Raw genomic sequence first — 13,776 nt, forward strand, 5'->3', positions numbered from 1 at the left:
TTTCCCCCTCCCCACTTGTTATCTACACTTTCAAATCCCTTGGTGCCTGGTCTGCCGTTCAGCTCCCTGGAGCTCTACTCTGTGTGGAGCTCACCAAACAACACTTCTTAAAAGTATTCCATCTTACGCATGCCTGCAGATAAGTATGTTGTCCCAGAGAAACACAATGTTGCAGCATTTAATGGATCCATCAACGCCTTCAGAAGGGATGATTCTCATGCAATGAATATCGTATCACCTCAGCAGAAAGTTTTTGGATTGATTGGTGAAAGCAAAGAGCCTACTCTGGCAATTTAAATGTAACTATTCCATACTTGTTGCTGATTGCATTAGCTGAATTATTGCCATCCACATTTCACATCACACAAGGTGTACATACAATCTGTATATGAAAGACAGCATGTCATTAATCTGGCCACTCAATTCTTATCTGTTTACTAACTGGGTAACTTGGATGACAGCTCACCAAAGTCATTTTTAAAATAGTTTTTAACCCGTAAGCTCATTTTAATTGATAAGAGCAGGTACTGTATTGAAAAATTGCCAACAGAAGGTATGAAATGACAAAGCATAATGTAATTTCATGTTCATTTATATTTTAAATAAAGATTTACAGCATATTTTTTAACAAGTTGAGTTGTGAGGCACAATTTTAAGTTGGTAATGCTATATTGAATTGTCACAGTAATGGGAATATTGTTAACTTTTTAATTTGTCAATTGTTAAGTTGATCATTCATTGAAAATGGAAGCGAACCAGGATGTCAAACCGAAGATTAAGGTCATGGGTTTACCAGGCGGCAATGATCTCTACGCTCAGAGACTTGAACAACCCACAGCAGGCATCTCAAAGCACTAGGGAAGCACCACCAGTGGTGCATTTACAAAATCCTCCAAAATCCAAGGGCAAGAAAGGCAGTCCAACAGCAATGCCCTCTCCCAAGCTTGTTTGCCCAGCGTTGGGTGCTAATCATGCAAAGCCAGTTTCTCTGGGCAGGAAATTGAGCTCAAATGCCTGACACCAGACTTCCGAATCAACTGCTCCACTAAGAACTCAATCACAGCAGAAGGACAGTGGAAAAGCATTAGGTGTGCCCTCAAAGCATCCCTAAAGATCATACATACATGCCAACTCATGTGAGATCTAGGTTTGTCCAAACAAAATGGAGAAAGTTCACCCAGAAGGGAACACATTGAGAGACTTTGGCAGGAATGCACAAAGTTATGTCCGAAGTAGCCCCAAACCTCCAAACAACCCAGCTACCAAACCCTTCAAACACCTCTTGTCCCGCACGTGACAGTCTGCAGTTCATCCCAAAAATGTATCAGCCATTTTGGACCACCCTCGATGCCAAGGCACTGTCTAAGGAGGGGGCCATGGTGCTGCTCTCGATGGCTTTCTTTTGGATTTTATACACCCTAAAAATATGGAGATGCTCAAGGTTGAGTAAGGACAAAGTATTATGTGAAAGTCAAAGAAGGGGTATTGATAAGAGTGAAGCATCGGCTAAGCAGTACTATAGTAGGATGTGTAATGAACTAAAATGAAGTATTGTCTTTCCAATAAATATTTCATTACGATTAATAATTTGAAATTTGCTATTTGATTGAAACATATGAAAGACAGTTCAGGCAATTAAAATCCTGAAGGGTATTGACAGGATGGATGGGGAGAGGATTTTTCCCCTTGAGGGAGAATCTAGTACCAGGGATCACTGTTTAAAAATAAAGAGTCACCCATTTAAAGCAAAGATGAAGTGAAATGTTTTCACTCAGAGGATTGTGAGTCTTTGGAACTCCCTTCCTCAAAAAGTGGTGGAAGCATTGAGCACGATATAACCAAATCAGACCAGAGTCCTGGGACAAGAGTGTTTAGCTGGCTGTTTCCCGGCGTTCGCAGCACCAATAAACACCACGTTATCTATCAGGATTCTGGTTCGTTTCTGGGTCTCAGTGGGGAACTCCGCAACAAGGCCGCACTTAGTCCCATTTCCTGTACTGAGGAGCTCCGCTCACCAGAACTCCTCAGTGCAGGGAGAGATCAGACCCCAATGAGGTCTCGATCTCTCAATGCCCCAACGAGATCCTCGCCAAAGCACCAACTCTTCTTGGCCCCCTGCTCACCACACTGCACCCACGCAGGACACCCCCAGGACCAAATACAGGCTTGGGTAAAATGCCAGCCTGGCACCATGGCACTGCCAGCCTGGCACCCAGAGGGCAGGCACCCTGAAGGTCTCCGATCCCCTAAGAGATCCCTATGAGTGCCGTTGCGTCTGGTTCCCATTTGTGGCGACAGGTAGGGAACGGCGCTCGTCCAAGATCTCCAAGGTGAAGGGATTAGGTCCCAAAGCCTTGGATACCTCAGGGAAATGCATATTCATAGAATCATAGAGTGGGATTCTCCGGCCGCATTTGCCCTGTGACCGGAGAATCCCACCCGAGGTCAATGGAGTTCGCCACTGTACGCGGCTCGCCCGTGATGTTCTTGTGGCAGGCGGGACAGGAGAATCCAGCCCATTGAATCCATACAGTGCAGGAGGAGGCCATTTGGCCCAACATATCTGCGCCAACCCTTGGTAAGAGCACTCCACCTCTGGCCAGGCCGCCACATTAACCCTGTAACCCTACCTAACCTTTGGATGCTAAGTGGCAATTTAGCATGGCTAATCTGCCTAACCTTCACATCTTTGGATTGTGGGAGGAAACCAGAGCACCCAGAGACAACCCACGCAGACACAGGGAGAATGTACGAACTCCACACAGTCACCCGAGGCCAGAATTTAACCTGATCCCTGGCGCTGTGAGGCAACAGTGCGAACCACTGTGCCACCCAGCTGTCTCACTCCAATATGCAAATTTGCAAAACAGTGATTCTACCCACAATGGGGTGATTCAGATTGGGACGTCTTGTGAGATCACAAGGTGAGCCGGGTAGATCTACCTGCCATGCCACATTGCCTTTCGGGTTCAGTGTGGTTGGTAGGTCATGCCCATTGTCTTTGAGTGGGATTTTCTGGCCCTTTCCACCAGTGGGATCTTCCTGTCCTTCCGAAGGTGACTCCCCAGTGGGGGTTCTCCAGCAGCAGGGAAGGAGAACCATATAAAATGCCTTAAATCTTAGCAGGGCCGGAGGATCCCATTGAATGGCAAGAAGAATCCCACACTGGAAAATGCGTAGCGGGGAGCGTCAGAAAACCCCAGCCTCTGAATATTTTAAAATCAGAGGTGGATAGATTCTTGATTAACAAGTGGGTGAGAGGTTATCAGGGTAGGTGGGCTGCAGATTTGTAGTTACCATTAGATCAGCCTTGATCTTATTAAATGGCGGAGCAGGTTGGAGGGGATAAATAACCTACTCCTGCTCCTTGTTTATTTGTTAGTATGAAATATGTTTCCATAAATCATTAATTTTTACTAAACAGCTCAAAAATGTAGGATAAGGGAGATAGAACCATTCTCAAACCAACATATGTGCGATCGATCGAGGCAAAATGTTGAATTTGGCAATAGGGAAAAATTGTGGTCACATATCCTCTCTAGTTAGATGGAAGTGGTCATGAGGCAGATAGCTCTCAGGCTGTGCTATTGATCCAGGACAGAGGAAGAGTCCTTGATTTTACAGTCTGGGAAAACATTAAATATATGTTTAGGAGGGACACCTCGGGCGGGATTCTCCAGCCCCCCCCCGCCGGGTCGGAGAATCGCTGGGGGCTGGCGTGAATCCCGCCCCCGCCGGTTGCCGAATTCTCCGGCACCGGATATTCGGCGGGGGTGGGAATCGCGCCACGCCGATTGGCGGGCCCCCCCCCCCCCCGCCGATTCTCCGGCCCGCGATGGGCCGAAGTCCCGCTGCTGGAATGCCTGTCCCGCCTGCGAGAATCAAACCACCTCTCTTATCGGCGGGACAAGGCGGCGCGGGCGGGCTCTCGGGTCCTGGGGGGGGGCGCGGAGCGATCTGGCCCTGGGGGGTGCCCACACGGTGGCCTGGCCCGCGATCGGGGCCCACCGATCCGCGGGCGGGCCTGTGCCGTGGGGGCACTCTTTTCCTTCCGCCTTCACCATGGTCTCCACTATGGCGGAGGCGGAAGAGACTCCCTCCACTGCGCATGCGCGGGGTTGCCGTGAGCGGCCGCTGATGCTCCCGCGCATGCGCCGCACGGCAAAGTCATTTCCGCACCAGATGGCGGGGCACCAAAGGCCTTTCCCTACCAGCTGGCGGGGCGGAAATCAGTCTGGCGCGGGCCTAGCCCCTCAAGGTGAGGGCTCGGCCCCTCAAGATGCGGCGAATTCCGCACCTTTGGGGCGGCGTGATGCTGGACTGATTCGTGCCGTTTGCGGAGAAACCCGCCCCTCATCTTGACTCTGAATTTCCTCGCTGCATGTTCCATGTTCAGCGACATCCAGGTTGGGACAAAGGAAGTGGGTTTATAAATGTTTCGCTAATACTCTGAGATGAATTCCTTTCCAGTGCGCTTACCGCTTTTGACAATCTCAGATTCATTGCTGAAAAGTAGCCTTCAGGCTCCAACTCCTGGTCTGGTCATCAAAATCTACTGCTGCTTTTCCTTATCCCTCGCCCTATATGCACAGAAATCCACCGGCAGGGCAGGTGGAGAGAACAGTTAATAAAACCTGTTGTATTCTGGCTTTTCTGAATAGACGCATAGAGTACAGGAACAAGGAGGTTATGCTGAAACTTGCACAAAACACTAGTTGGACCTCAGCTGGAATATTGTGTATAATTCTGGGTGCCACACTACAGGAAAGAGGCGGACGCCTGAGAGAGATTGCAGAAGAGGTTTACAAGAATGGTGTGGTGGTACGTATTAGGTGTAGTACGGTACCCTGTGATGCCGAGAGGCTATTGGTAGACAGACACTGGGTCCTGATTGGATCTGCCGCCTGCTAGCTCCACCCAGTAAGGCGGAGTATAAGAACCAGGGTTCTCCCAGCAGCCGCATTCTGTAACTGAGCTGCTGGGGAACAAGTCTGCTTAATAAAGCCTTTGATTGACTTCATCTCTTCTCGTCTCGTGAGTAATTGATTGTGCTACAAATGGTTCCACGGATGAGAAACCTGAGTTATGAGGATGGATTGGAGAGGTTCGGACTGTTCTCCTTGAAGAGAAGAAGGCTAACAGGAGATTTGATAGAAATGTTCAAAATCAGGAGGGGCCTGGTCAGATTAGACAGGGAGAAACTGTTCCTGTTTGTAAAAGGATCAAGAATGAGAGGGCACAGATTTAAATTGGTTTGCAAAAGAAGCAACTGTAATCTGAGAAAAAAACATTTTCACACAAGTGGTTCAGGTCTCAAATGTGCTGCCTGGAAGTGTAGAGGAGGCAGGTTCAATCGAGGTACTCAAGAGGGCATTAAATGATTACTTGAATAGAAACACTGCGTAGATGAATGGCAGTCAGTCATGATGCTCATTTGGAGAGTCGGTGCAGACATGAATGATCAAATGGACTCATTGTGTCGCGACAATTCTGTGATTCTATTAATAACATTAGTTACTTCTTCAATTTATTTATATTATCATCATTGTCATTACTATTGCCACTGGAAAACAATTTAATTTCAATTAACACTGGAGCTAGAACTTCCCTGCCATTCACGCCAGTGGGATCTTCCAGTCCCACCGATGGCGAACCCCTACCATGGGTTTCACGGCAGCAGGGTATGCATTCAATGAGAAACCCCAGTGACAGCAGAGGGACCAGAAGATCTTGCCGCCGGCCAATGGTTGGGTCACCTCCTGACGCCACGAAACACATGTCGGATGTGTGGTAAACCCCACCGTCGGGGTGGGATTCTCCGACTCCCCGCCGGGTTGGGTAATCCCCAGTGGGAGGCGCGAATCCCGCCCTGCCCTGACGCAGGCTGCCGTGTTCTCCGGCACCGTTTTTCGGGTGGGGGCGGGATTGCCGCCACGCCGGTCGGGGGCCATTGACAGTGCCCCCCCCCCCCCCCCCCACACCCGGCGATTCTCCGGACCCCAATGGGACGAGCAGCCGTCCATTTTGGCCAGTCCTGCTGGCGTGAATCACTCAACTCACGCACCAGCGGGACCTGGCAGGTGAATATGCATGGTCAGGCCTCGGGGAGGGGGGTGGTGGAGTGGGGATCCGACCCTGGGGGAGCCCACACAGTGGCTTGGCCCACGATCGGAGCCAACCGATCTGCCGGCGGGCTTGTTCCGTGGGGGCACTTCTTCCTTCTGCACCGGGCCCCTGTAGGGCTCCGTCATATTGCCCAGGGGCCGGCGAGAAGAAGAGAACCCTCCGCGTATGCGTGAGAATACACCGGCCTGTCCGTGCATGCATGGAATCACGCTGGCCATCCCACGCATGCGCGAACTCGCGCCGTTTCTTCGCCGCCGGCTGGAGCGGTGCCAACTCCTCCGGTGTCAACCTAGCCCCCTAGACAGGTGAGAATTCCTCACCTTGGGGTGGCCATTAACGCTGGACTCATTGGCGCCAGTTCTCCCGCCGGCCTGGGGACTTAGTCCCCAGAAGGGAGGATCCTGGCCTTGATCTTTGTCTAATGTAAGCCAATCTTAATGGATGCCAAATTTGTATATAATTAAAATCATAATGTAGGTGGAGTCTTTTTCACTGAACTCATTAAAATGTATCACCTGACATTCTTATCTGGGTGGATATATGTGCTCAAATCAGAATAAGGTATAGATAATTTTGGCTTTGAAAGAATATCAAATTTCTGTTTGACTGACAACAGAAAAGTAGAGAGAGAATTCATTTTGGAGTTGAATAAATGTCAGTTACATTGTTTGGGGGATTGGTACTGTTTCACTTCTGTTGTGATTGATATTTAAAGCAGTTTTCTACTATCTTCCATTTTTCCATTTATGTTTTGCAGAGAAGAAGCCATGATTTCGGCTTCCTTTGACAGCCTTGAGGTCCTCCTTGACTCTTTTGGTCCTGTGAGGGATTGCACAAAGGACAATGGTGGCTGCAGTAGAAACTTCTGCTGTGTATCCGATCGCAAGCTTGATTCAAGTGGCTGTGTAGTAAGTAGAGTCCATTCATGGGTGTATTTTAAAAGCTTGATGTGTTTTATCACAAATCTCTATAACGCATGACCACATGTGATTAAAATGTGTAACTTGATGCACTGTCATTGGGTATCAAACAGTGTCTGTTCTTGCACTTTCTTTTAATTCTGGTCTTTTTGCTGTAGTTCTTCGTGACTGCACATTTTGCATTGCCTGACTGATAGATAATTAAACCTTTTTTGACTGTACAGCTAGTTCTGAGGCTCAAACCCTTCCTTTTGTTGGGTTTGCAAGCTCAGTTCTGAGAACACGCTATAACATGATATTCCTGCGCAGCCTGTTTTTTAGGCCTTGAATATGCTGTTCGCCAGTCAATGCTAATGACTGCAGCTTGTTGATAGCCAGAAGATGGGAAAAATTACTTGTATATAAAAGCTAATGATCGGAAAGTTTTCATTAATTATCCCGTGTCCAACATAGGGTGAGATTCAGCGGCCAACTTAGTGTGGGGACGAGACTGTTGAATCTTGTGAGAGGGACTCTTGCGAGATTTGGAACACTCGAATGCTTCACGAGGTTTAATTGAATCTCATGAAACTTCACGATCTGGATCTCACCCTCATTGGTGTCATGATATTCAAACACACACATCATGATGGACACACTAACAGGCAAATCAGAGTACACAACACCACAACCAATCACAGACAAGAACACCAACCACATAAAAAGCACGAGCACGACACCTGGAGGTCAGTAGGTCTGGGGAGAAGGGAACAAGAAAGAGCTGTTAAAACATCACAAGCAGGGAACCCCCCACGTGCAGAGTGCAAAGACCAAACTGTAAATAGTAAGTTTAAATAAAGTAGCGTTGTACCATATGCAACCGTGTTGGCTCATCTGTGTGTCAGAACACCCAACACCACAATTGGGTGTGATCCAGATATGCATATTTAAATGAGCCATTAGACTCATTTAAGAATGCATTAGTGGGGTACTCCCGCTGCCCTGGACCTAACGGTCACAGCTGGGAGACCTTGCCGGGGCGCCATTTAATACTGGTTTCCACAAACGTGGACCAGTTGTCATGGCACCTGGGGTGTCTTTCAGGAAATTAAAGACCACTGGATGGTCAAGGACAGGGCAGGGTGGCACCTTGGCACTGCCAGTCTGGCACCCTGGCAATGCCACTGTCTGGGGACCAAGTTGCCAGGCTGTCAGTACCAGGAATTGGGCCCAGGGGGCCTTCCCTGGTGGAAGCCTTCCCTGAGGGGATTTTTCTGGGAGTCGGTCCGAGATTGGGGGGGTCAATAACGAGGAGTTGAATACAATGCGGAGGAAACGAGGTGGGGTTCAGGGCTGAAAGTGGGGGTAGGATTGGGGAAGCCAGACAAATGGCGCCCCGATCTGCAAGGAGTCTTTCCTGCTGAGTTGCGGAAAGAAACTGCAGTCGCCGAGAAACACCCTGCTAAAGGTGCCCAAAACTAGACATAAATTTTTTCCGGTTGAATTGCTCCCATGAAGAATGTTGGGCTGGATTCTCCATTGGTGGGATCCTCCATTTCACCGCAGGGCACTCATGCCCATGGATTTCCCGATGGCGTGAGGGTGCCCACAATAGGAATCCCCATTGGCTGGCTGCCAGAACGCAGGATCCCACTGTCGCTTCGGTGTGCCACACCAGGAAATGGGTGCGGCGGGGCAGAGAATGCCGCCCATTGAATTGACATATTTTAGAAACAGTGGCAGAATTCTCCAAAAGTGGGGCTACCACGCTGGCGTAAAACCGCTGCCATTTCACGCCAGACTTTCCTTGAAGAAATTAAGACCTATTCTCCTACCTGCAGGGGGCTGGCAGGGCCCCGGAGTGCTTCCCGCAGCCTTTGTTGCGCGAACGGGCCCCCGCACCTCCGGTTCCGAGTCCGCGCATTCGCACGGTGGCGGCCTCCAGCGGCCACACCGAATACGATGGCGGACTCAGCCGGCGACCTGGACCACCAAAGAAGGTCCCAACGATCTGCCCTGCACCGCTCCATCTAACCAGCCCAATCGCCGCCCATAAGGCCCCCCTGGCACTTGAACCCCCCGCCCCTGAGTCAGCAGCCGCTGCATGAGAGTACCGACCGGCCAGACGTGGTTAGAACCACGCCGTTGGGAATTCGGCCGGGCGGGACCAGAGCATCGCTGGGAGGGCCTCTGGCAATGGACCCCCAGCCGCACCGCGTAATTCGCTCGGGAGTGATTATCTGGGGACCGGAGAATTGTGGGAGCGGTGATGGGCCCGGGGAGTCATTCTCCACCAGCGGGAGTCTCCGTTTTGCCGGCGCCTGGGGGTTTCCCAACGGCGTGGGGCTGCCCCACAATGGGAAACTCCATTGACAGGCCGGTGTTACGGAGTCTCCCGCCGGCCGGTCGGAGCAGAAATGTGGCGGGGCGGGTAGGAGAATTTCGCCCCCGATTTGTGCATTAAAGTGGATTCTCCGCCCCTGTGCCAAACATGATTTCGGCGGGGGCTGCGGAGAATCCAGCCCAGTGTTCTTGAAGAATAATCTCCCCTTCTACTGTCATTGAATTCTCCAGTCTTGTACTGAAATTGCAGCTCATTCGAAGTGGTAATTTTCCTTTAAACTTCTACCCAAATGATCACACCTTGTGCATAGGCCTGGCAGAGGAAGCTGGCTGCCTATTATTGAGCAGTTGGAATGGGCCCTCATAAGAGGGTTGCTGAAATAACAAAATGATGAGATAAGGTGAGAGTAATTTCACTTGGCATCAAGGAAGCATTAGATTCGTGATGGCATCAACAATCCTTTGCAAAATTGAAGTCAGTGGGTTCATAACTAGTGCAAAGTAAGATAAAATATGCTTGTTAGAGGCCATTCATTTCAACCCCAGAACATTAGTGCTTAGGTTACTCAAGGCAGCTTACCCTAAATGATGTTAAAATCTATTGGGCTTGATTCTGTCAACGGGATCCTCCGTTTCACCGACAGCGCACTCACGCCCGCAGGTTTCCCATTGGCCAGCTGTCGAGACGTGAGTCCTGCAGTCGGCGGGGGCGGGCCGCACCAGAAAACAGGTACGGCGGGACAGAGAATCCCTCCCATTAACTTTGAGGTGCACGTAAGGACACACCACATCAAACCTGGAGAAAGAACATTAAACACAACTAATTGGCTCTGACTGAGTATACCTCAGGACGTGTCTTTGATACATCATTATTCACTGCAATGAAAGCTTATCTCATACTTCTCTGGGTCATTGATATATTCATCATCTAATCAAGAAGAAAATGTTATCTGTTCTGTATTCACTTCATTTGCTGATCTATAAAATTCTAGCTGTATATTATGTACTGGGGCTGGTAACTGCATTTAAATTGATTGGTGTATTTTATTTGACACTGGCAAAATATCGCTTCAGAATTAATTTTATGATAATGAAATTGTTGTTTTGCATTTATATTATTTTGTACATAATTTTGCCCATGGTTAAGATATGAAGCAACAAGTCTGGAATTGAGGTTTCCAAATTGTTTTCTGCATTATATTCGTTAGTTATTGTGGTCTTGCATTACTTAGTGTACTATCGATCGGTTACTTGTGAAGGCTGATAGCTGCAGTCACAGCCAGAAGACATATGAATCCCTCTCTGTAATCTAAAGACTGTAAATCGATCCTGGTGATTTAAAACTAATAACAGTAGTGACTTTAACCTGATGTGTTTCTGGTAAACGGTATTTTAAGTCTTATGGATGTTAAAAGGAAAGCTTAAACGATTACTTAGTGTTGTATTCTTTGGGGGTTGTATTTGAATTAATGGTAGCTAAGATGTTCACTGTTTGTTTCAAAAAGGTTAACTTGAGTTCATAGAATAAACTTTTGTTTTGCTTTAAAAATTACTTTTCCAATTCTGCTGTACCACACCTGTAGAGTGGGCCATGTGCTCCCCATATCACAATCTATGAAAAGTTGTGGGTCAGATGAACTCCATGATACACTTGGGGATTCTCTAAACCATGGCCCATAAAAAATTGGGGACTCGAGGGGGATAAAAGTCTATCTATTGGATTGGCTTAGTGAACTTAAAGACAGTGAGGGGTGAGCATATTGTGGATGCTTTTCAGGTGTGGTATTTCAGTTTAAGTAGGAAGTGTGTTGTGGGCAATGGTTCTTTCAGAGGTTCTGAAGTTTTTGGGGGTGGAGACGGTCACACGCAGTACGTTACAGACAGAGACTAATAGCAGACTGTTAGATTTGGCAAAAACATTGCAATTAACATTACCTGACAAAATGCGAAAAGATGAGGTAATTATGGCAGTGGCTAAGCATTTAAAGTTGCCTGAGGTACAGTTTGCCTCATTGGAAATGGCAAAAATTCAGTTGCAAATTAAACAAATGGAACATGAGAAAGAATTAAAGCGGCTTGAATACGAAAGAGATAGAGAGGAAAAGGAAAGAGAAAGGGAGATGCAGATCAGGGAAAAAGATAAAGAGAGAGAGTTTGAACTCCAGAAAATGGCCATGAAACATGACAGCCAGTTAAAATTGGCAGGCATAAAGGGAAAAGTTCAGTTGGATGATAGTGATGAGGATAGTGAGAAAGAGAGTCATAGTCGAAGGCTTGATGGGGATCTATTCAAATATGTCCAAGCATTGCCAAGGTTTGACGAGAAGGAAGTGGCAGCCTTTTTCATTTCATTTCAGAAGGTAGCTAAACAAATGAAATGGCCACAGGACATGTGGGTATTACTGATTCAAACAAAGCTGATAGGTAGGGTAGTGAAGTGTTTGCATCACTACCAGAGGAGGTATCTGAGACGTGTGAGGACATGAAAAAATCCATCTTAGGTGCATATGAACTGGTGCCTGAAGCCTACAGACAAAGGTTTAGAAATTTAAGGAAAGAATTTGGTCAAACATACATGGAGTTTGAAAGGATCAAACAGAGTAATTTTGATAGGTGTATAAGGGCTTTGAAAATAGACCAAACGTATGAAGGTCTCAGAGAAATTATACTTTTGGAGGCGTTTAAAAATTCAATTCCTGATGTAGTGAGAACTCATGTGGAAGAGCAGAGGATTAAAACTGCGACATTAGCAGCAGAAAATAACAGATGATTATGAATTAGTTAATAAATCAAAGTTTGGTTTCCGACATCAGTTTCCGCCTGTGAGGGATAGAAACTGGGGACATGAGAAATACTCAAGTGGTAAAGGTAAAGGTGATCTCATGGGAGATAATAAGGAGAGTGTACCTCAGATTAAAAAAGAAATCCAGGAGGGTGGAAGAGACATGAAAAGTTTCAAATGTTTTCACTGTAATAAACTAGGCCATGTAAAGTCACTGTGTTGGTAGTTGAAGAAAAGCACTGGTAACGCTGATGTGGTAAAACAGGATAAGGCAGTGGGGTTTGTTAAAGTGGTAAAGGAAAGCCCAAGTGAAGCGAAGGAGGTGCAAAAGATTTTACAGCCTGATCAAGAGGTGATTGATAAAAGGTGCCAGATCTCTTCAAAGAATTTACTTGTGTGGATAAAGTTTACTCATGTGTATCAGGAGGAGCAGGTAAAGAAGTCACAATTTTAAGAGATACGGGAGCCAGTCAATCTTTAATGGTAAGAGATGAGGAGTTATGTAGTTTGGGAAGAATGTTGCCAGAAAAGGTGGTAATAAGTGGAATTCAGGGTGAGAGGAGTAGTGTTCAGTTATATAAGCTAAGATTGAAAAGTCAGGGCAGTACAGTGGCACAGTGGGTTAGCCCCGCTGCCTCACGCCGCCGAGGCCCCAGGTTCAATCCTGGCTCTGGGTCACTGTCCGTGTGGAGTTTGCACATTCTCCCCGTGTTTGCGTGGTTTCGTCCCCACAACCCAAAGATGTGGAAGATAGGTGGATTGGCCATGCTAAATTGCCCATTAACTGGAAAAAAGTAATTGGGTACTCTAAATTTATTTAAAAATAGAATAAAAAAGATTGGAAAGTCCAGTGAAGAGTGGTGAAATGGTAGTAGGAGGAATGGAGAAACTATCTTGTCCAGGAATACAGTTTATCGTGGGTAATGATATAGCTGGATCGCAGGTGGGAGTGATCCCTACGGTGGTTGATAAGCCAGTGGAAAATCAGAAAACTGGAGTGTTGAAGGACGAATATCCTGGGATTTTTCCGGATTGTGTAGTAACAAGGTCGCAAAGTCACAGGTTAAGACAAGAGGAGAAATCAAAGAGTGAAGATGAAGTTGAAGTGCAATTATCAGAAACGATTTTTGATCAGATGGTTGAAAAAGAACAAGAACAGGTGGAGGATGAGGCAGATATTTTTAGTTCAGGAAAATTGGCGGAGTTACAACAAAAAGATATTGAAATAAAATGGATGTATCAGAAAGCATATGCGAAAGAGGAATCTGAGTGGATACCAGAGTGTTATAACCGTAAAAGTAATGTCTTGATGAGAAAATGGAGACCTTTACATATGCAGGCGGATGAAAAGTGGGCAGAAGTTCATCAAGTAGTATTGCCAGTAGGGTATAGAAAGGAGGTGTTGCGAGTTGCACATGAGGTACCAGTGGGAGGTCATTTGGGAATAAGGAAAACTCAAGCTAAAATGCAAAACATTTTTATTGGCCTGGACTACATAAAGATGTAGTTAAATTTTGTCAATCATGTCACACATGTCAAGTGATAGGGAAACCTCAAGCGGTGATAAAACCAGCACCCTTAATACCCATTCCAGCATTTGAGGAACCTTTTACAAGGGTCCTAATT

At 47.1% G+C, this 13,776-nt stretch overlaps 1 protein-coding gene across 4 annotated transcripts in view; it reads left to right on the plus strand.

The window, feature by feature from the left end:
- Positions 1-13,776, plus strand: part of astn1 (astrotactin 1) — a 4,064,875-nt gene that overhangs the window by 2,405,236 nt on the left and 1,645,863 nt on the right. For all 4 annotated transcript variants that reach the window (XM_072511608.1, XM_072511609.1, XM_072511610.1 and 1 more), the window contains one exon: positions 6,884-7,034. In XM_072511608.1, coding sequence (XP_072367709.1) covers positions 6,884-7,034 — 151 coding nt within the window. The remainder of the gene's footprint in view (positions 1-6,883; positions 7,035-13,776) is intronic.

Source organism: Scyliorhinus torazame, chromosome 7 (assembly GCF_047496885.1).
Source record: "Scyliorhinus torazame isolate Kashiwa2021f chromosome 7, sScyTor2.1, whole genome shotgun sequence".
Classification (NCBI taxonomy): domain Eukaryota; kingdom Metazoa; phylum Chordata; class Chondrichthyes; order Carcharhiniformes; family Scyliorhinidae; genus Scyliorhinus; species Scyliorhinus torazame.